The sequence below is a fragment of the Carcharhinus amblyrhynchos genome, chromosome 6 (assembly GCF_965287045.1).
Source record: "Carcharhinus amblyrhynchos chromosome 6, sCarAmb.v2.hapA, whole genome shotgun sequence".
Lineage (NCBI taxonomy): Eukaryota > Metazoa > Chordata > Chondrichthyes > Carcharhiniformes > Carcharhinidae > Carcharhinus > Carcharhinus amblyrhynchos.
The window spans coordinates 115,293,970-115,314,786 of NC_137329.1; the positions used below are offsets into that span (position 1 = coordinate 115,293,970).

Sequence of the window (20,817 nt, forward strand, 5' to 3'; positions counted from 1 at the left end):
CTGCCCCGCCATTCAATAAGATCATGGCTGATCTGTCTGGCTCAGTTCCACTTTCCTGCCCTCTCCCCATAACCCTTAATCCGCTCTCTTATCAAGAACCCATCAACCCGCTTCTTAAAAGTATTTAGCGAGGCAGCCTCCACCACTTCAACGGGCAGAGAATTCCAGAGATTCATCACCCTTTGAGTGAAGAAGTTCCTCCTCAACTCCGTTCTAAACCGCCTCCCCTTTATCTTGAGGCTGTGCCCCCTAGTCCTACTGTCTTTTTTGAGCAGGAAGAGTCTCTCCACCTCTATCCTATCCATCCCATTCATCATCTTATACGTCTCAATGAGATCTCCCCTCATTCTTCTAAACTCTAACGAGTACAAGCCTAGTTTATTCAGCCTCTCCTCATAGCTCAACCCCCTCAACCCCGGTATCAGCCTAGTAAACCTCCTCTGCACTCCCTCCAAGGCCAAAATATCCTTGCGCAGGTGCGGCGCCCAAAACTGCACACAGTACTCCAGCTGCAGCCTCACCTATGCCCTATACAGCTGCAGCAAGACCTCCCTACTTTTATATTCAATCCCCCTCGCTATGAAGGCCAGCATCCCATTTGCCTTCCTGACCACCTGCTGCACCTGCAAGCTGGGTTTTTGCGACTCATGCACAAGGACCCCGAGGTCCCTCTGCACCGTCACCTGCTGCAGTTTTTCGCCACGTAAGTAATAGTCCTTCCTACCATTCTTCCTACCAAAGTGGACCACCTCGCACTTGCCAACATTAAATTCCATTTGCCATTTCCTGGCCCATTCGCCCAGCCTATCTAGATCCTTCTGCAGACTCTCCACACCCTCTGCACAATTTGCCTTTCCCCCAATCTTGGTGTCATCAGCAAATTTCGACACCCTACACTCGGTTCCCTCCTCCAGATCATCTATATAAATGGTAAATAGCTGAGGCCCCAGCACCGACCCCTGGGGCACCCCACTAGTCACCAACCGCCAATCCGAATAGCACCCATTGACCCCCACTCTCTGTCTCCTATTTGACAACCAATCCTCTATCCACGCTAACACCCTACCCCCAACTCCATGTCCCCTAACCTTCTGCAATAACCTCTTGTGAGGTACCTTGTCAAACGCCTTCTGAAAATCCAGAAAGACCACATCCACCGGCTCTCCTCTATCCACTGCCCTAGACACATCCTCATAGAACTCCAGTAAATTTGTCAGACTAACAGTGTATATTCCTTAAACATGGGTTATTTGTGTGTCAGCAAGTCATCTTAAATAACAATTAACATCAATTTTCACAGATGATTATGTATAATTGAATGTCACATTTTGAGACATAATTCCTCTAGCGAGCAAAATGTAATAAATATTGCAGTAAAGCCATATATATTGAAACTGCAATCATGTATACAATTCACTTAACACAAACAGTTGGAGCATCCCAGAAGGAAGTTTAATTTGTGAAGAAATTGCAGAAATCCAAAACAATGGAACATACTCCTAATATTAGACTTATTGTAGCAAAATGTATAATCATAGAAATCACTATTCAGCAATGTGAGGGATACATCCAAGTGACACATCCTTATAGAATGACATATATGTATGGATCATTGTGCACCCGCTTTTATAAACTGTTACTTGAGCACAGCCGATTGACAGATTAAGGAACACCAAGAGCACAGTGGCTAGCATTGCTGCCTCACAATACCAGGATCTAGGGTTCAGTTCCAGCCTGGGGTGATTGCCTGTGTCGAATTTGTGTGTTCTCCTGTATCTGCATGGGTTTCATCTGGGTGCTCCAGTTTCCTCCCACAGTTCAAAGGTGTGCAGGTTAGGTGGATTAGCCATTCTAAATTGTCCCTTAGTGTCCCAAGATGTGTCAGTTAGCAGGATTAGTGATGTAAATATATGGAATTACGGAGATAGTGCCTGGGTGGCATTCTCTGTTGGAGAGTGGGTGCAGAGTGCATAGGCTGAATGGCCTCTTTCTGCATGGTAGGTGATTCTGTGGTACAGGCAATGGTTCTATTGTTCTCTACACCCTAGCTATGACTGCAACACTATATACTGCTCTCTTCTTTCTTTCTCTATGACAGTGTGCTTTGTCTGTATAGCGTGCAAGAACAAATACTTTTCACTGTATACCAATACATGTGACAATAATAAATCAAATCTAAGATATACAAACGATGCAGTTGATATAAGGGTTGTGAGGTCCAGTGGTAGCAACTGTGGGAGTCCAACATAGAAAACAAAATACATGAACAGTGCAGGCAGAGTTTAAAAGGAGAAACTGAGTTTATTTTCACAGTAACTTCATTGCAGTGCTAATGCGAGCCTAATTATAGCATTAATAAATAAACTTCAAATAAAATAAATAAGCTGAGTTTCTGTAAAATTTCCGTATTTTTCCCCAAGGTGGCGGCCTGTCCCAACATGCCCCGCCGCTGACGTCATCGTGAAACTGCTCTATCTCCCGCTCCGGGGACGTCATCCGTCACCGGATCACGTGCTCACCGCCACCAATCACAGCGTGGAACTCCCCTCAGCCACACGCATGCGCATTAGACAAAAGGGGCCGGGTTGAAAAAGACTTTTTTTTTCAAAAAAAATATGAATGATTGTTTTGTTAGATATCGCGTCAGGTCTCCGTGCGGATCTGTTAAATAAACCTGTCGATATTTTAGTTTAAAATTCCCGGGAGCAGATTTGACCTTTCACCTTCTCTCCCTCCATGGCGGTAGCTGTGTAGGGACTGTGCTGTGACCATGGACAAAGGACAGCAGCAGCAGGAGGAGGAGGAGGATTATGGATATGGCTTATTCCCAGAGAGGCAAACCGGGAAAACAAAGAAAGGCCTGCTGGCGGAAAGCATCTTCACTTTCAACCACAGGTGCCGGGTGATGCTGCAGGTGGCCCTGGACACCAGTGAGTGCAGGGGGGGTAGGGGTAGGGGCAGGGGCAGGGGGTAGGGGCAGGGGCAGAGGAGTGAGGGCAGGGGGTGAGGGGAGGGACAGGAGATGAGGGGAGAGAGTGAGGGCAGGGACAGGGGAGTGAGGGTAGGGGCAGGGAGTGGGTGACTCAGAGTAGAGGGGAGGGAGTGACTGAATGAGGGAGGAGGGGAGTGAGAGCAGGCAGAGGTGGTAACAGTAGAAGGTGGGGTGAGAGTGAAGGAGTGACTGCTGGGAGGGGGGAAATACAGGGGTGTTGGGAGTGAGTGGGAGAGAGAATGGGAAAGACTGGGGGAGTGAGTGATGAAAGAGTGCAGGGGCGGGGTGAGGGCTTCAGTTGTTTAAGATTATTTATTAGTGTGACAAGTAGCTTACAATGAAGTTACTGTGAAAGTCTCTAACTCCATCACCTGTTCGGGTACACTGAGGGAGAATTTGGCATAGCCAATGCACCTAACCAGCATATCTTTTGAACAGTGAGAAGAAACCAGAGCAGCCAGAGGAAATCCATGCAGATGCCACACGGACAGTGACCCAAGGGAATTAAACCCAGGTCCCTGGTGCTGTGAGGCAGCAGGGCTAACCACTGTGCCACTTCTCACTCGTCCCCTTCATACCAGCAGCACATCATTAAACTCCTGCCCATACTGCTACCCTCTCCTCAACATGGAGACAACTCAGAGTGGGAATGTCCACAACAAAGACAGAAAATGTTGGAAATCACAGCAGGTCTGACAGCACGTATGGAGAGAGAACAGAGCCAGTGTTTTGAGTCTGGATGAGCTCTGACGAAGGGTCATCCAGACTCAACGTTGACTCTGTTCTCGCTCCCCAGATGCTGTCAGACTTGCTGAGATTTCCAGCATTTTCTGTTTTTGTTTCACATTCCACCATTTGCAATATTTTGCTTGTGTCTTAGTGAGAATGTCCAGTTTGTGTCATTATTCTTTAGCAAGTGGCAGAATCGGGCAGGCTGATGTGTTGTTGTCCATCATCCAGGCCTTGTCCTCCACTTGGAGTATATGGCCACAATGTCTGTGTTTGTTCTTCGTTCAGTTGAGCACCATCCACAATCTATGTTGAAATTCAAAGTCAAGGACCTCTACTGTTGCGCCAGTGATGTGGAGATTCTTTATACTGCGTCTGTCCCCCAATTCCATCAGTCTTGAATAGTGGGTTGATATTAGCTGCACGTTATTGAAATTTATTTTTTGTTTAAAAATGACCTCCTTTTCACCATGGATGTCCAATCCCTCTACAACTGTATTGCCCATCAGGACAGTATGAAAGCTTTCAATTTAGTTTACTCGCTGCTCAAAATGCTATCTTCTCAAATGGGGAAGAAAGATTGGGTGACCAATTTATGGAAAACTTCATTTTTTTTTACAATGTAAGCTTGAATTTTGAGTCGCTTGTAGTTTTAATTTACTGCCTCCTCCCACTCTAATCTGTCTGTCCTTTTCCTCCTATATGGACCCAATGAAACTCAGTATAACTTCACGAAACAGATTACGGGCGGCACGTTAGCACGGTGGTTAGCACTGCTGCTTCACAGCTCCAGGGTCCTGGGTTCGATTCCCGGCTCGGGTCACTGTCCCTGTGGAGTTTGCACATTCTCCTCGTGTCTGCGTGAGTTTCCTCCGGGTGCTCCAGTTTCCTCCCATAGTCCAAAGATGTGCGGGTTAGGTTGATTGGCCATGCTAAGAAATTGCCCCTTAGTGTCCAGGGATGCATAGGTTAGAGGGATTATTGGGTATAATATGTAGGGATATGGGGGTAGGGCCTGGGTGGGATTGTGTTCGGTGCAGTCTCGATGGGCCGAAGGGCCTCTTTCTGCACTGCAGGGTTCTATGGTTCAGGTTCTTGTCTTTCACTGAGGCACTTGACATTTTTATGGCCTTCCAAACTTAACATTGAATTCAACAATTTCAGATCATAAATCTCCGTCTCTTTTTTTTCCAGACACCAATTGTTGGTAATGGTTCTGCTATTGCCATTACCACTTCCACTAGACTCAGTTTTTGTTTTTTTACTTGTCCCATTGCCACTCCTTTAACTTGCAGCCATCATTCCTTTTTACCACTTAATCTCCAATCTTTAATAATTATTACAGACGTTCCCTCTCCCCTTTCATTTTTTTTTTCCTGCCTCTGTACTTCATAGCTGTCACATCAGTATCTTTTTCAAACTCCGATGTAAAGTCATCGACATGAAGCATTAGCTCTGTTCATCTCTCCACAGGTTCTGCCTCGCTTGCTGAGTATTTTCAGTGTTTTCTGTTTTTATTGCCTCCACCAATTTCTGTGGTATGAGTTCAGTATTCTATCCACTCCCTGAGTGGAGAGATTTAGCCTCATGTTCCTTTTGAGATTAACAGTAACTCTGGTTTGTATTTAAGGCTCCTAGTTTCCCATTAATCCTAACCCTGATCTCAATCTACTGACCTTTACTGGTAAGCTTAGCACCAAGTCACACATTGTCATTAGCAGTTTCTGATCTTGGCCCAAACAGGTATCCTGTTATCAATCCTACTTTTAACCACTGACTCCAAAATGACACTGTGGGATGGCACAGTTGTTAGCCCTGCTGCCTCACAGCGCCAGAGACCCAGGTTTGATTCCTGGCTTGGGTCACTGTGTGGAGTTTGCACGTTCTCCACGTGTCTACATGGATTTCCTCCGGGTGCTCCGGTTTCCTCCCACAGTCCGAAAGGTGCTGGTTTGGTGCATTGGCCATGCTAAATTCTCCCTCGGTGTACTTGAACAGGCACTGGAGTGTAAAGATGTGGGGATTTTCACAGTAACTTCATTGCAGTATTAATGTAAGCCGCCTTATGACTAAGAAATAAATAAATTAATTTAAAAAAACATATATAACTCTTACTATCAGCCACACTTTGTCATTAGTTATGGTGGCATTATTGATTATGGAAGTCAATTGTGCTATTAACAGGCAGACTTTAAAGTTTATTAGTGTCACAAGTAAACTTACATTAACACTAATAAAGTTACTGTGAAAATGCCCTAGTTGCCATACTCTGGTGCCTGTTTGATTTGATTTATTTTTGTCACTTGTATTAGTATACAGTGAAAAGTTTTTTTTTGCGCGCTATACAGACAAAGCATTCCCTCCGTAGAGAAGGAAAGAGTGCAGAATGTAGTGTTACAGTCATAGCTGGAGTGTAGAGAAAGATCAACTTAAGGTGAGATAGGTCCATTCAAAAGTCAAATAGCAGCAGGGAAGAAGCTGTTCTTGGGTACGCTGAAGGAGAAGTTAGCATGGCCAATGCACCTAACCAGCGTGTCTCTCGGACTGTGGGAGGAAACTGGAACACTGGAGGAAACCCACGGAGAATGTGCAGCCTCCACTCATACAGTGACCCAAGCCAGGAATTGAACCTGGGTCCCTAGCACTGTGAGGCAGCAGTGCTATCCACTGTGCCAGTGTTGGTGAATATTTCAGTGAGATGGTGTGGTGAATACTTGTCAATTCGCAATTCTGTTGCATAAATAGTTCTAAAATAACTATAAGATGAATTATTTTGAAGTCTAGCCACCTTGAAGTGAAAGACCAATTAAATGTATGTTTTGGCCAAGGGATGAGTCTTGTTAGGGAATTAGGAAAGCTCCCTTGCTTTATTTAGAGAAACAAAGTGGTTGCGCAGATCTTTAGTGTTTCACCTCAACCACTGGAACAGGGAGAATGGGACTTCCACCGTTCAGGCAGCCTCCAATCGTGCATGAGCACTTCCACACATCTTTGTAGTTGAACCAGCCACGTTCTGGCAAAGTGATGGGATGGACCAAGACTGCTATGAGATATTTGTGGTGGTATGATAGCAAACGATGGCGAGATGTGACTATCTGCACAATGCAATCCACTCCTGACAGTTTGAAATAGCTGAGTAGCCAGCAATTCCTTGTGAAATAACTCTAGTTTCAGAGAACCTTGGAGGGAGCTGGTTTGGTGGACAAGAGAAAAGAAGGGATGTGGCACAGCTTGTGAAACAGATGATTTGGTGGGTTAAAGGCAAGCTGGTTGGCTATGTAGAGGTGCCATTGTGACTGACTCGGGTGGAAGCAGGGGTTTGCATTCAGGTACCAAATGCACTGAATTACTTCATTGCCTTTCAATTTCATCCTTGGCTATCTAAATATCACCCGAAGTGCATTTATGCCACTCATTTTGTTCTTCTGAAATGTAATATTTCCATGTAATTAACTTTGTCCCCCATTGTTCTGCTGTATTTTATTTGACTAATTTTGTAGTTCCCGAGGCTTTTTTTTTTAGAATGAACTTTGATCAATATGCATTAATTTTCTCTTAAAGTTAATACACGTTCAACATTGTAATCTGGTTCCTGCAGGTCCATATGCAAAACTTCTGATAGATGCCATGAAAGGTTCAGGATGGTAAGTTTAACCTTCCAATTTAAGCTGCTGTTAACACCCATCAAGCTCTTGCCCATCTGCATTGTTTTTTAAGCATATACTGACATTTGCTTTTTAAATATTGTTTATGATTTATTAAGTTGATTCTAATTGTTTATTATGCAAAAGCACAGAATTGCAAAGATACGAGAGTGCAAATTAACTGTAAGATTTAAAGTTTATTTACTAGTGTCACAAGTAGGCTTACACAGAAATTGTGAAAATTCCCTAGTCGCCACACTCCCGTACCTGTTTGGGTACACTCAGAGAGAATTTAGCGTGGCCAATGCACCTGATCAGCACAACTTTTGGACCGTGGGAGGAAACCAGAGCACACGGAGGCAACCCATGCAGGCATGGAGAGAATGTGCAGTCTCTGCCCAAGTCAGGAATTAAACCTGGTCCCTGGTATTGTAAGGCAGTATTGCTAATCACTATGCACCACTTTGCCACCAAGATGCAAATCATCAGGGAATTTGTGTGGCAAACATTCAAAATGCCACATGTTAGGTCCTTACCGAACCAACAGTCCGAATAAAAACTTGCTATGTTTTAATTTCTTTGAAGTTACTGAGCAGCTACCAACCTTGGGAGGCGTGTAGGTGGTAGTATTTCAGAGGAGCAGGGGGAGACCAATTGCTCAGTCTGTCTGATACATACTACCTTATCACCCTCGGTATACATTGTAAGATGGTTGTCATCTGCTCCAACCATTGTTACTGTCTTATGAAGACATCATGTTTATACTTTTCCTCATTCTTTTTAACAATAGTTTTCTACGTTCCAAAAAGAACATAGTTCAATGACACAATACAATATTCTGCATGAAAGCCCATTTAGGTTGTAACCATGTACAGAAATCTCTGGAACTGAAGAAAATCCACAGAGCCTAATAAACAAAATTCCTTAATGTTGTCATTATTTCTTGATGGAAATGGCATGGACCAATAGGAAGTATAAACAGTTTTGCAGAATACCCCTACCATCTTTTCTCCAAACCCATACTTAAAAATATTTTCATTTCGAACACCTTCCAGGTGAAAGGTCATGTGCTAGGAAATGGGGCCAGATTTTAATGTTGTGTAAGTGGTTGGGTTTTAAGTAAGTTAAAATCTGGCCCTTTTAATTCTGTTTCTGTCTTTGTGTATGTTGCCTGACCTGCTGAGTGTTTCCAATACTTCTATTTTTATTGCAGATTTCCAGCATGCGCAGTATTTTGCTGCTCCGTTGGATGACTATAGCAGGAACAACTAAATGATCTTTACAATGTTTTGTGTCTGCAGCGCGGTTTATAAGGATCGTCACTTTTCTTGTGAAGATTGTGATGGGACAGTCAGTGGAGGTTTTGATGCTGAAATATCACAGGTGGGTCATGAACCTGATATCATATTCTGATGCGGCACAGGAGGAGGCCTTTCAGCCCATCAAACCTACGTTTGCTTTTTGAAGGAGCTATCCATTTCATCCTCCATTCCCCATAATATTTTTTCACCATTATCCAAATCTCTTTTCATTGTATCAGCCTTCACCCCCTCTTCGGTCAATGCAATCAGATCAGAACCACTCAATACACAAAAATAATTTCCGTGTGTCATCTCTGGTTATTTTTCACAGGCACTTTAAATCTGTCTCCTCTGGTTACTGACCTTTCTGACAGTGAACAGTTTCTCTTTCTTTCCTCTATTAAAATCATTTTGAGATCTATTAATCTTTTCTGCTCTATGGAAACAACTCTATCTTCTATGGCCTCTCCACATATCTGAGGTACCTCATATCTGATACCTCGATGTCCTAAAATGCAAGTAAATTTTGGCATGATAGAATGTGGTTGGCGCTGCTGCCTCTCAGCACCAGAGACCTGGGTTCGATTGTGGACTTGGGTAACTGTCTGTGTGGAGTTCGCACATTCTCCCTGTGTCTGCGTGGGTTTCCTCCACTGCTCCAGTTTTCCCTTCACATACCAAGGATGTGCAGGTTAGGTGGATTAGCCATGCTTAATTGCCTTAGTGTCACAAGATGTGTAGGCTAGCAGGATTAGCAGGGTAAATATGTTGGGTTGTGGAGGTGAGCCTGGGTAAGATACTCTGGAGAGGTGATGCAGACTTGATGAGCTGAATGGCCACATTCTGCACTTTAGGGATTTTATGATTCTACTTAATGATGTACATAAACTAGGTTTTTCAGCATTCTTAAATATAATTTTGCATTGTTGACATTGTCTAACAAAGGAGTGGTGAGTTGCTGAGATGTTATTATCTCAGTTTAATCTTCTTAAAATCTGTTAAGCTTCTCACCTACAGCCAGATGGGAATTTATCTGTAGTCCATCCAACTTTGTTTCACACCTCACATTTTGTAAGCCAAGAATATATTTCACGGAATAAAGGACAAAGCAAAGTATAGCATAGGAATAGGTCCTTTGCCCCTCCAAGCCTGCGCTGCTACTCTACATCTTCTATGACCAAGCCAGTTCTATAGTTATCTAGCTAGCCCACTCTGAATCCCAGGTACTGGTTTTTGTACCAGTCTACCATGTGTGACCTTGACAAATGCCTTACTAAAATCCATACGAACTACCATGTCTCTCATGGCAAGCTGGTGCAGAAGGTGAAATCACATGGAATCAGAGGTGAACTGGCAAGGTGGATATAGAACTGACGTGGTCAAAGAAGAGAGAGGGAAGCAGTAGAAGGGTGCATTTCTGAATGGAGGGCTGTGACAAGTGGATCTGTGCTGGGACCTTTGCTGTTTGTAATACATTTTCCTCCAAATCATTTTATATATAATTGGTTTGATTAGTAAATTTGCAGACGACACAAAGGTTGATGGATTTGTGGATAGCGATGAGGACCATCAGCAGGATATAGATCAGTTGGAGACTTGGACGGAGAGATGGCAAATGTGAGGTAATACATTTTGGAAGGTGTAATACAGAATAAATGGCAGAACCCTTAAGAGTATTGATAGACAAAGGGATCCGGGTGTACAGGTACGCAGGTCACTGAAAGTTGCAATGCAGGTGAAGAAGGAGTCAAGAAGGCATACGGCATACTTGCTTTCGTCGGCTAGGGCATTGAGTTTAAAAATTGGCAAGTTATGTTGCAGTTTTATAGAACCTTAGTTAGGCCGCATTTGGAATGTAGTGTTTAATTCTAGTTGCCACACTATCAGAAGGATGTGGAGGCTTTGGAGAGAGTACAGAAAAGATTTACTAGGATGTTGCTTGGTTTGGAGGGCACTAGCTATGAGAAGAGGATGGAGAAACTTGGTTTGTTCTCACTGGAACGATGGCGATTAATGAGTGACCTGATAGAGGTCTACAAGATTATGAGAGGTATGGACAAAATGGACAGTGAGAAGCTTTCTCCCAGGGTAGAAGAGTCAATTACTAGGGGCAAGGTTTAAAGGAAATAGATGAGGCAGATTTTTTACACAGAGTAGTGGGTGCCTGGAACTCATTGCTGGGGGAGGTAGTGGAAGCAGATACAATAATGCGTTTTCGGGGTGTCTTGACAAATACATGAATAGAATGGGAGTACAGGGATATGATCCCTGGAAGGGTAGGGGGTTTTTGTTCAGTCGGGCAGCATGGTTGGTGCAGGCTTGGACGGCTGAAGGGCCTGTTCCTGTGCTGTAATTTTCTTTATTCTTTATTCTACATTCACAGACCTTCCCACATCAATTATCTTTGTCACCTCTTCAAAAAAACTCAATCAAGTCGCTGAGACATGACATTCCCCATATAAAACCATGTTACCTGTCACTAATGAGTGCATTTTCTTCCAAATGTGCATATATCCTGTCCCTCTGTATCTTCTCCTAAAGTTTCCCTACCACTGACATCTGGCTCACTGGCCTACAATTTCCTGGATTATCCCTACTTCTTTTCTTAAACTAGGGAACAATGTTGGCTATTCTCCAGTCCTCTGGAACCTGAACTGTGGCCAAAGAAGTATCCAAAGTAACCATGATTTCTTTTCAAGTTACATCAGTTAGAATCTTGTGGAAGTGACAGGATCTTGGCTGTTACTGGAAATCCAGTAAGAGCCCTGCATGGTCTCTCTTTCATGAGGATCTGCTACATCAGACAATTAAAAGACCAGCAATGGGCCCTTCCTCAGCATCAAGGACCCCAGGGACGAAGCTGATGCTTGCTGACAGCTGCCAGGTAATTGGGAGGCTGACGGCTCTACAGAATGGCAGTGCCATCCGGGTGGTGGTGGCTGCTACTGGCATGATGCCCACCTGAGAATTATCCCTAGATCCCAGGCCAGAGGCAGGTGATGACAGGGCGGAGGCAGGAAGGTGGTCAGTTTCCCTCGTGTCTGATTAAATGCCCCCCCCCCCCCCCCCCAAGCTTGCTGTGGGGAGGACATGACATTGTGCCCATTGTTTCTCTTGTAACAGATTAATTGATAACAATCTGGCAATCTGTTTTGTGCACACAGTTAAGACAGAAGTTAATTTTCAATTGGGATGAAGAAAGAGGTTCAGTATTCTGAATTAATAGTCTCCCATCTCCACTTTGCCCAAGATAATGCTTCTGATTTTTTTTCCTGATTGCAAGGCTGTGCTGAGTACTGTCGCACAGTGTGTGCCCTTTATTCCACATAATGCCAACATTTGCTTTTACGAACACCTCAGGGTAGGTATTCTCAGTACACTAGTTTTAATGAACTGACCAAGGATTTCAAGGGATGTTCCCCTGGTATTTTAGCAAAATCATTAACCTGTTTCCTTTAAATTGAATGTTGAGTCGATGGTCTTGAGTGTGTTAAGGCACTGGGTGCTAAATTAGTATAACACCGAGAGAAAAAGAAGTGTAATTTTATAACCTTTCTATAAAACTACAAAATCAAAGTAGTGATAGATATGAAAATTACTTTATATCACTCACAGGTTCAATGGATTTTATAAACCATCCAGATTTTATATTTCACATTTTTAATGTAATTTATGATTGAACCTGGTGGGAGTTAGCTTGTTGTCTTTTTTATTCCAGTACTGCAAGATATATTATGAAAATTCAGCACTTTTCATTTCCAGTTCAGTATATTTTTAAGTTAAAATGAATGTACATCCTAGATTAAACTAAGAAAGGAAATAACTTCAGAAAAGAAGGATTTCACCAGTGTGAGAAGACAGAATTGAAATGACCTTCTTGGCCATTGGTGTAAGCTGATTAATGCTCTCTTGAGAACAACAAAAGAAATTCTTACAAATGCAGCGAGCATAATGTAATTGCAAGCCAAATAAGTGGCAAATAGTACAAAACAAACTGATCCCTTTGTGGAGCACCTCAGTCCACTGGGCAAACATGAACCCTGAGCTTCCAGTTCCTTGTCATTTTAATTCTCCACTGTGCCCCCATCTGACCTTGCTATTCTTGGCCTGCTCCAGCGTTTCAACGGAACTCAGCACATGCTCAAATAAACAGCACTTCATCTTGCAGCTGGTCACTTTACAGCTCTCCGGAGCTCAACGTTGAGTTCAACAATTTTAGATTGTAACCTCTGTCCCTGTTTTGGTGTGTTTTTCATTGCTATTTTTCTCTCCTTTACTTCCTGATGGCAGCTATTCAGAACCTGCAATTCACTAATCCTCTGGACTAATCTTTTTCCTTAACTTGTCCCATTTGGTACAAAACTTTGCTGGTGTAGTGGGTGAGAGTGTTCCATAGAAACGTAGAAGAAAGGAGCAAGAGGAGGCCATTTGGTTCTTTGAACCTGCACTGCCATTCATTATGATCATGGCAGATCATCCAACTTGACATCCTAATCCTGCTTTCTCCCCATAACCTTTGGTCCCGTTCGCTCCCAGTGCTATATCTAGCCGCTTCTTGAATACTTTCAATGTTTTGACGTCAACTACTTCCTGTGGTAATGAATTCCATAGGTTCACCATTCTTTGGGTGAAGAAATGCCTTCTCATCTCCATCCTAAATGGTCTACCCTGAGTCCTCAGACTATGACGCCTGGTTCCAACCTGAAACATTGGCTTCTTGTGGTGTGTTGGTTCTTGGATATTAGTGAGAAACATCTGTGAAAACAGTGAGAACTCAGACTTCTATTTTGTGAAACAACAAATAAAAGTATTTATTAAAGCAGAAGAAAGTTAATAAAGCACTACAAAGAATAGTCTTGAGCTTCAGCAAATGGGCGGCACGGTGGCCCAGTGGTTAGCACTACTGCCTCACAGTTCCAGGGACCCAGGTTCAATTTTGGCCTTGGGTCACTGCCTGTGCGGAGTCTGCACATTCTCCCCATGTCTGCATGGGTTTTTCCAGGTGCTCCATTTCCCTCCCACTGTCCAAAGATATGCAGGTTAGATGAATCAGCCATAGTAAATTGTTCCTTTTGTATTCCCAAGAAGTGTAGGTTAGGGGGATAAATACATGGGGTTACGAGGCTAGAGCCAGGGTGGGATGTTCTGTCGGAGAGCTGGTGCAGACCCAATGGGACGAATGGCACTGTAGGGATTCTATGAAACAGGAAGCACTTAGTCCCTCAAAGACTGAAAACCCAAAAGTATCTGCTTTTTTTCCCCCATAATCCTAAACTTCCATTTTACAAACTACAACCATAAACCTATTGGTCAAATGTAGCTAGTGATTATTACGCTGTGCAGCTTAAGTGACCAGGACTTGAGAATAGTCTTCGGTTCAGCAAAGAATAGGATCTTTTACACCAATTGGCTTTTACCTTTAGCATCTTTGTCTCTTGCTGAGCTGAGCTGAGCTGATGGCTACCTTTGTAATTTGTATCATATCTTTCTTGTATTTTTTGAATTCAAGATTGTTTTGTGCCAGAATAATATCCACCAGCAGCAGCACATGAATCGGGTGGTGACCCACGAGTTAATACACACGTTTGATCACTGCCGTGCACACGTTGATTGGTTTCACAATATCAAGCACCTGGCCTGCTCAGAGGTAAGACATCCCAGGGGTTGGATAGGCCAAAAGTCTCAGGGTACACTAGCTATTCTGAATGGAACCTGATTAAACCTGAATTTGTTCCTGGGCTGAAATTTTATTTATCGAACCTGCAAGGAGCTGTTGAATCAAGAGTTGTGTGGAACCTAGAATTTGGGCTTCTGCCACAGGTGTCGCATGGCATCATTCTGCTGTGCCCAGAGGCCTGCTCGGTTGATAGGCTCACTCTTGAGTCAGATGGGGAGCTGGTTGGTGAAGGCCACAGGGGCACTGGGCGAGGAGAGGGTTGATCAAAAAAGGGGTGGATTGGGAGTTGGGGAGGTAGGGTCCAGTCAAGGAGTGAGAGGAGGAGGGGGCGGTGTTGGGTGAGCTACCAATTTTGGATCTGGTGTGTTGGGGATCTGGGGAAGAAATTGGAGGCCTTGTGATGGAGAAGAACAGAGGATAGGCAGAGGACTAAAGGCCTTGTACGTATGGCAGGGTTTTGGGGCCTGAAATGGGGGCGGGGGGGTGCAGAGATCGGAAACAGTGGTAGGCAATTGGGGTTTGGGGGAATCAGAGGCTCAGGAGGGGTGAGGTTATCAGGGAGTTAATTAGACTTTACGGGTGTATTGGAAGCCGTGGCTGGGGGAGGGTGGGGACTGCTCACGTAGGCAGGCACATGGCTTCTGAATCTATGTTCCGTTTAACGGAGGGAATTGTGGGGCTGTAGTACACCAGAAATGTTATTTTAATTTGAGTGGCTTAGTTTCCTTTAAAGTGTTTGTTTTCTGGCATGTTATGAACTGTTAGTGGCACCTGTCCCAAAGGGGGCATTTAGTTCCTCTTGACTGACCCAACCCATGTTTGAAAAGAGAGAGACATAAATTTGATCTACCTGTTGAACTGGAAGTAATGGTTTAGTATTACAGTAAAATTCATCATTTGGTAACACAGATCTTGAGTTTTGCTGAAAAGAGTCATATTGTCAAAGTTTTTCACCTTGCACTCATCAGGCTGATTGCAAGAATACCAATGTCAGAGAAGACAACTTTCTATTATTTGAGAAGAGAGTGCTGATTGGCTGGTAAGTGGTCTCTGGTAAAGGTGTTGCCGTGGAGAATTCACTAGTTAATGGTAACTGCCAAGCATTTTTTGAAAATTTAAACCGGGCTGCTTGACTCTGGTCAAGGCGTTGCCCTGTGCAGTGGATCAGTAAATGGCTTTCAACTATTTTTGTTTAGCTCAAACAAGCACTATGGTTTTATTTTTCTGTTTGTAAAGAACAGAGCTCTGTGTTAATGTACAGCTTCCTGTACATGCAAAAGCACCATACTGACAATCTTAAATTGCTAGTCAGTATAATTTTTAGCACACTGAGCAATGTTTTTAGCAAATGTTGGCCAATCCACAACTACACCTAATGTTGGACAATGTGTTTTGAATTTTGCAAGCACGGGCTGGTTGGGTACAATCTGTACCTTTTTCCATTGCGAACAGGAAAAGGGACATGCTATTTGATATGATCCACCAGTTTTTGGGTCATGCGGCCTACGTACCTTGGTTCACGCTAGCATTGAAATTCATAGTCGCATTATTCAGTTGTGTGATAGACAAAACACCTTTTTGGTTTGACAGTAGCATCCTGTTAGTGTTGAATATCACTGCACAATAATAACTTGAAATGGCTCGTTTCATTTGTTACCCAAACGTTTGAAATATCTTGCCTTTCCAGGGTACTCTGAGGTAACTGGGCATTTTCATGGTTGGACGTGATGGCCTTGGGATCCCTTCATGAGTTTAGGTGATATAGAATGTGAATTGATCTGATCAGGGTAGCCATTATCTTGCAGGATGATTTTGGGTGCACCTTATTTCAGCATCAAGCTTAACGTGGTGAGCAAATGGCTTGGGCCCTACTTACACGGTTGCCGATAGGACAAAGATGAAATGTTTCGACAAAATGCCTTTTTTCCACCAATACTCAAAAAGGCACATTTTGACGCTAATTACTATTAGTCAGGAAACTCTCTGTAATAAAATTTGACACAGCGGTGCATTCCTTCCTTCAGATGTTGAAAATAAGGGAAGAGTTTTTGGTTTCTTGGTGCTGTAGTTCGGTAATTTCTAGATTGCTACTCCTCTTGTGGAGAGAACAGATTAGTAAAGCAGAAAGAAAACAGTAGGAAGGGATTTGTTTTTTTAAAAAAGCAGTTACTTGTTTGACGTTAAGCTTCCTTATCTGTTGCTTTGAGTTTGTATACGCTGAACGTGTGCAAGTGTGAAGCGTACTTTGCAAATGTGACCTTTAGGCAAATAACAATAATGCCAGGTGCTGGGCTTCTACTATCGGAATGTTGATCTAGATGGATCTTTTACATTTTCAACAGATACGAGCAGCTAATCTCAGTGGTGAATGTACCTTTGGGAATGAAGTGTGTAGATTCAACTTCGGCCTAAAGCAACACCATCAAGTGAGTATGAAAATCGTGTGTATCGCTTCGCTAGGGATTTCATTGAGAATTTTCCCAGTTGGTCATTGTAACTTTGGCAGAAGCTTGTTTCTCTGCTGATCTTTTGGTTATGGTGGCCAATAGGGAAAATCCCCACCAAATCATTTTTAAATATTATCCGTGGCAGCTAACTTCTAATGGTGTTTGCACTCAGTGATGATTGTGTACATGCTTTTCCTTATAAAAAAGAGTATTCTAAATGCCAGTCTATTCAACACCTACATTTAGAATAGTCTGCTGCCATATACTTTCAGTCTCAGCAAGAGGGAAGAGAAACACTCATGTCCACTTCTGTCTCTTCATCTGGCAACTGTTTAATGTTTAATCCATGCTTAACAAGATTTAAGTGCGTGTTAGACTATTACATGCCATAATATAGTATTCTGGTGGAGGAGGGAATTAAATATATTACTTGTATTGCAGTATACTTGTATTCAAAAAATGGCACAATATTAAATGTTTAAAGAAAAGTTTTTAAAACTTTATTTGTCACAAGTAGGCTTACGTTAACACCGCAATGAAGTTACTGTGAAAATCCCAGGTCACCGTACTCCGGCACCTGTTCGGGTGCACTGAGGGAGAATTTAGCATGGCCAGTGCACCTAGCTAGCACATGTCTCAGACTCTGGGAGGAAACCGGAGCACCCGGAAGAAACCCATGCAGACATGGAGAACATGCAGAGTCCGCACAGACAGTGACCCAAGCTGGGAATGCCAGCCACTGTGCCACCCCTGCATATGGATACCTTGTTGTCTAATCAGAAAAGTGGTGTCACGTGGTCTGACTGCTTGATTTTTGATAGAGCAAAGGATGTGAGCTTTGTTACTCTTGAACACCCGAGTATGGGATATAACTTACACTGTGGTGTAAGTTGGTCAGTTTCTTTGGGTCAAGGAAAGTTTTGTGCTGTAAAAGAGTGAGCATTACCATTGTTTAAATTGCAACGTGCTCAAAAGGGGAGGGAACCTGAATCCACAAACCTTTTTAAGTTGTCTAAAGAGGTGCAAATAATCTTCTAAAATAATACAGAGCAGTCTGTTTAGTCCCCAAGAAAAGGGCCTAATTGCACCTTTCTGTTTGTGCATGGTACTTTTGTCAAATTTTGCTGTGTATTTATCACAAGCTTGGTTTAGAATCAGATTCTAACATTAGCCTTTGCTTCTCCACACAGAAATGTGTGCGTGAACGAGCCCTTCGTTCTATACTCGCCGTTCGTAAAGTCAGTAAAGAAACTGCAGAAAAGGCTGTCAACGAGGTTTTTGATACCTGCTTTAATGATCATGAACCTTTTGGAAGAATTCCACACAATAAAAAGGATGCAAAATATGCACATAGGGATTTTCAAAACCGGAATCGATATTATGCAAACCTCTGAGAAAATGCCAGACCTCTGAATAATTGTGACCATTAATTTGTAATAAAGTTTTATTTACATTATTTTACAAATCGTATTTGCTAAGAATCAATTACTATTATTATGTTTTACAAATGAGAGATTTTCAATGAATATATTTTCAGTCAACCAGTTAATAGAAAAATGTAAATCATTTGCAGTTTGTTTTGACCTTGTCAGATTTTTGTTAATCTATTAGTTTTGCTTGTTTAGTTCCATTTTGTGGTGTTCATATGCATTTTGCATGTAACCACAGTGATTACCATAAAATTTAAATTGTACTAGATAAATTAGTGTAATATGATTGAATGTGATTTCAGAGGACTGACAGTGTTACAGTGCCAATCCATACAAGCAGCTATTTGTTTGTTCATGTTACATAAACTTAAATGGTCATTATATTGCCCCTTTTCAAAGCACAAACGTTCAGTTCAGATAGCTGAATGAGCAATTGAATCACAATGTGTGCTTATTGAGCCAAGAACAAGGAAAGTCTGGTATGTTACCCTGAACTAGCTGCATTGATGGTCATAACGTTGGCGCATTAGGTGTGTGTGTGATTTCTAAAATTCTCCAGTGTTTTCACTCCTGCACCTTGAGTGTGAACCTGAACAGGATGCTAAGGGTGGGAGAACCAAATCTCGCTTGGATGCCGCACAAGGTCAACTGGACTAAACCAACACTGAAGTCCCCAGGTATACCAAAGAAGAATGGCTGTGTGCGCAAGATATTCAAGGCTTGTTAATGCATGTGAAGAAGTATTTTGGAGAGAGGATGAATCATAGAATCCCTTCAGTGCAGAAGAAGGCCATTCAGCCCACCAAGTCTGCACCAACCACTATCCCCTCCAGGTCCTATTCCCGTAACCCCACATATTTACCCTGCTAATCCCCCGACACGAGGGTCAATTTAACATGGCTGATCAACCTAACCCGCACATCTTTGGACTGTGGGAGGAAACCCATGCAGACAAGGGGAGAACGTGAAAACTCCACACGGGCAGTCATTCGAGGCCAGAATTGAATCTGAGTCTCTTGGACTGTGAGACAGCAATGCTAACCACTGTGCCAAGGCTGAGAAAGGAGAATCTGAAACCTGTGGATCAAATTTCATGAATTTGTACTTAATAGAAATAGTGAATCAATACGTATGAGTCATTTGGATATAAGCACCAACTTGGGAGCAACTGTTTTCCCCAGTAATTAATATGTCATTTGACAGTTTGCAACTTATTTGTCAGATTTTTAAGTTCATTTGGCTGTCCTCTTATATTATGCAGAGCCAAAATTATTAAAATAGTTGAACTGCATGCATGGCAGAAATATATAAAGAATTAACTAAGTAACATGCTCCTCTGTGTACAAAGTAGTGACAAGTCTGCTGTATGAGAAGTTTATACAGATAATGTTATTCATGACCAAATATATATACTATTAAAAGATGCACAAGAATGTGAAAGTGTATTTTCCAATTATCAGTTCTTGACCAGTTACTGTATCAAGCAATTATGTTGCCTGTGTAAATCTGTATTACATTGTAATCAGTGGCTACCTAACATGTTAGATATGTAGAACATGCAACTTCATAACTAATATTTCTTGAATATATATATATATATATATATAGAGATATAATGAATATAGTTGCATACATGTCATTTTCTGACAATTCCATGTCACTGTTGGACAGGAAAGAAGCAGTTTATTTCTTAAGTGTAAACCTGGTTTTTTCCCTTATATAAAATTCTGTATGTGCTATTCTGCTTTATTCTCTTTTATGGGTTTCCAGTTAATTTGAACACATTTCCGTGCAGTATTTTTTAAACAAAAAGACAGTAGCATAGAGGGGCCATTATCATTGAATTGCTATGTATATGCAAAATGAGTTGCTTTATAGTTTCTTATTGTGACTGTGCTAAAGATCATTGTTCATACCTTGAGGATATGCTCATCCAACTGAGAAAAGTCACTGAAAAATAAGAGATTTTATACCGTACTCTCAAAACTCAGGGGAGGGAATTTTCTCATTCCGCCTGCCACAGGAATTGTAGTGGTTGGGGGAGGATGAACATAGAACATTACAGCGCAGAACAGGCCCTTCGGCCCACGATGTTGCGCCGACCAGTTAAAAAACAATGACCCTCTAACCTAAACCAATCCCTTTTCATCCATAAACCTATCCACGGATCTCTTAAACGCCCCCAAACTAGGTGCATTTACAACTGCAGCAGGCAGGGCATTCCAATCCCTCACCACCCTCCGGGTAAAGAACCTACCCCTGACATCCGTCCTATAACTACCCCCCCTTAATTTAAAGCCATGCCCCCTCGTGCTAACTTTTTCCACCCGAGGAAAAAGGCTATCACTATCCACCCTATCTAAACCTCTAATCATCTTATATGTTTCAATAAGATCCCCTCTTAGCCGCCTTCTTTCTAGCGAAAACAACCCCAAATCCCTCAGTCTCTCCTCATAGGACCTCCCCTCCATACCAGGCAACATCCTGGTAAACCTCCTCTGCACCCTCTCCAAAGCCTCCACATCCTTCCTATAATGTGGGGACCAGAACTGCACACAATACTCCAAGTGCGGCCGCACCAGAGTTGTGTACAGTTG

General features: G+C 42.6%; 1 protein-coding gene across 2 annotated transcripts; it reads left to right on the forward strand.

The window, feature by feature from the left end:
* The first annotated feature begins 2,649 nt into the window (after positions 1 to 2,649).
* On the forward strand, positions 2,650 to 19,957 carry atp23 (ATP23 metallopeptidase and ATP synthase assembly factor homolog). Of its 2 annotated transcripts, XM_080191264.1 has the most exons (6): positions 2,653 to 2,930; positions 7,320 to 7,365; positions 8,667 to 8,748; positions 14,176 to 14,313; positions 16,686 to 16,769; positions 17,981 to 19,957. In XM_080191264.1, the coding sequence occupies exons 1-6, from the start codon at positions 2,771 to 2,773 to the stop codon at positions 18,182 to 18,184; spliced, it is 714 nt and encodes a 237-aa protein (XP_080047390.1). In that variant the 5' UTR covers positions 2,653 to 2,770; the 3' UTR covers positions 18,185 to 19,957. The 2 variants fall into 2 exon arrangements, with proteins under 2 accessions (XP_080047391.1, XP_080047390.1); XM_080191265.1 differs by lacking the exon at positions 14,176 to 14,313 and having other exon boundaries at positions 2,650 to 2,930.
* Positions 19,958 to 20,817: the final 860 nt, after the last annotated feature.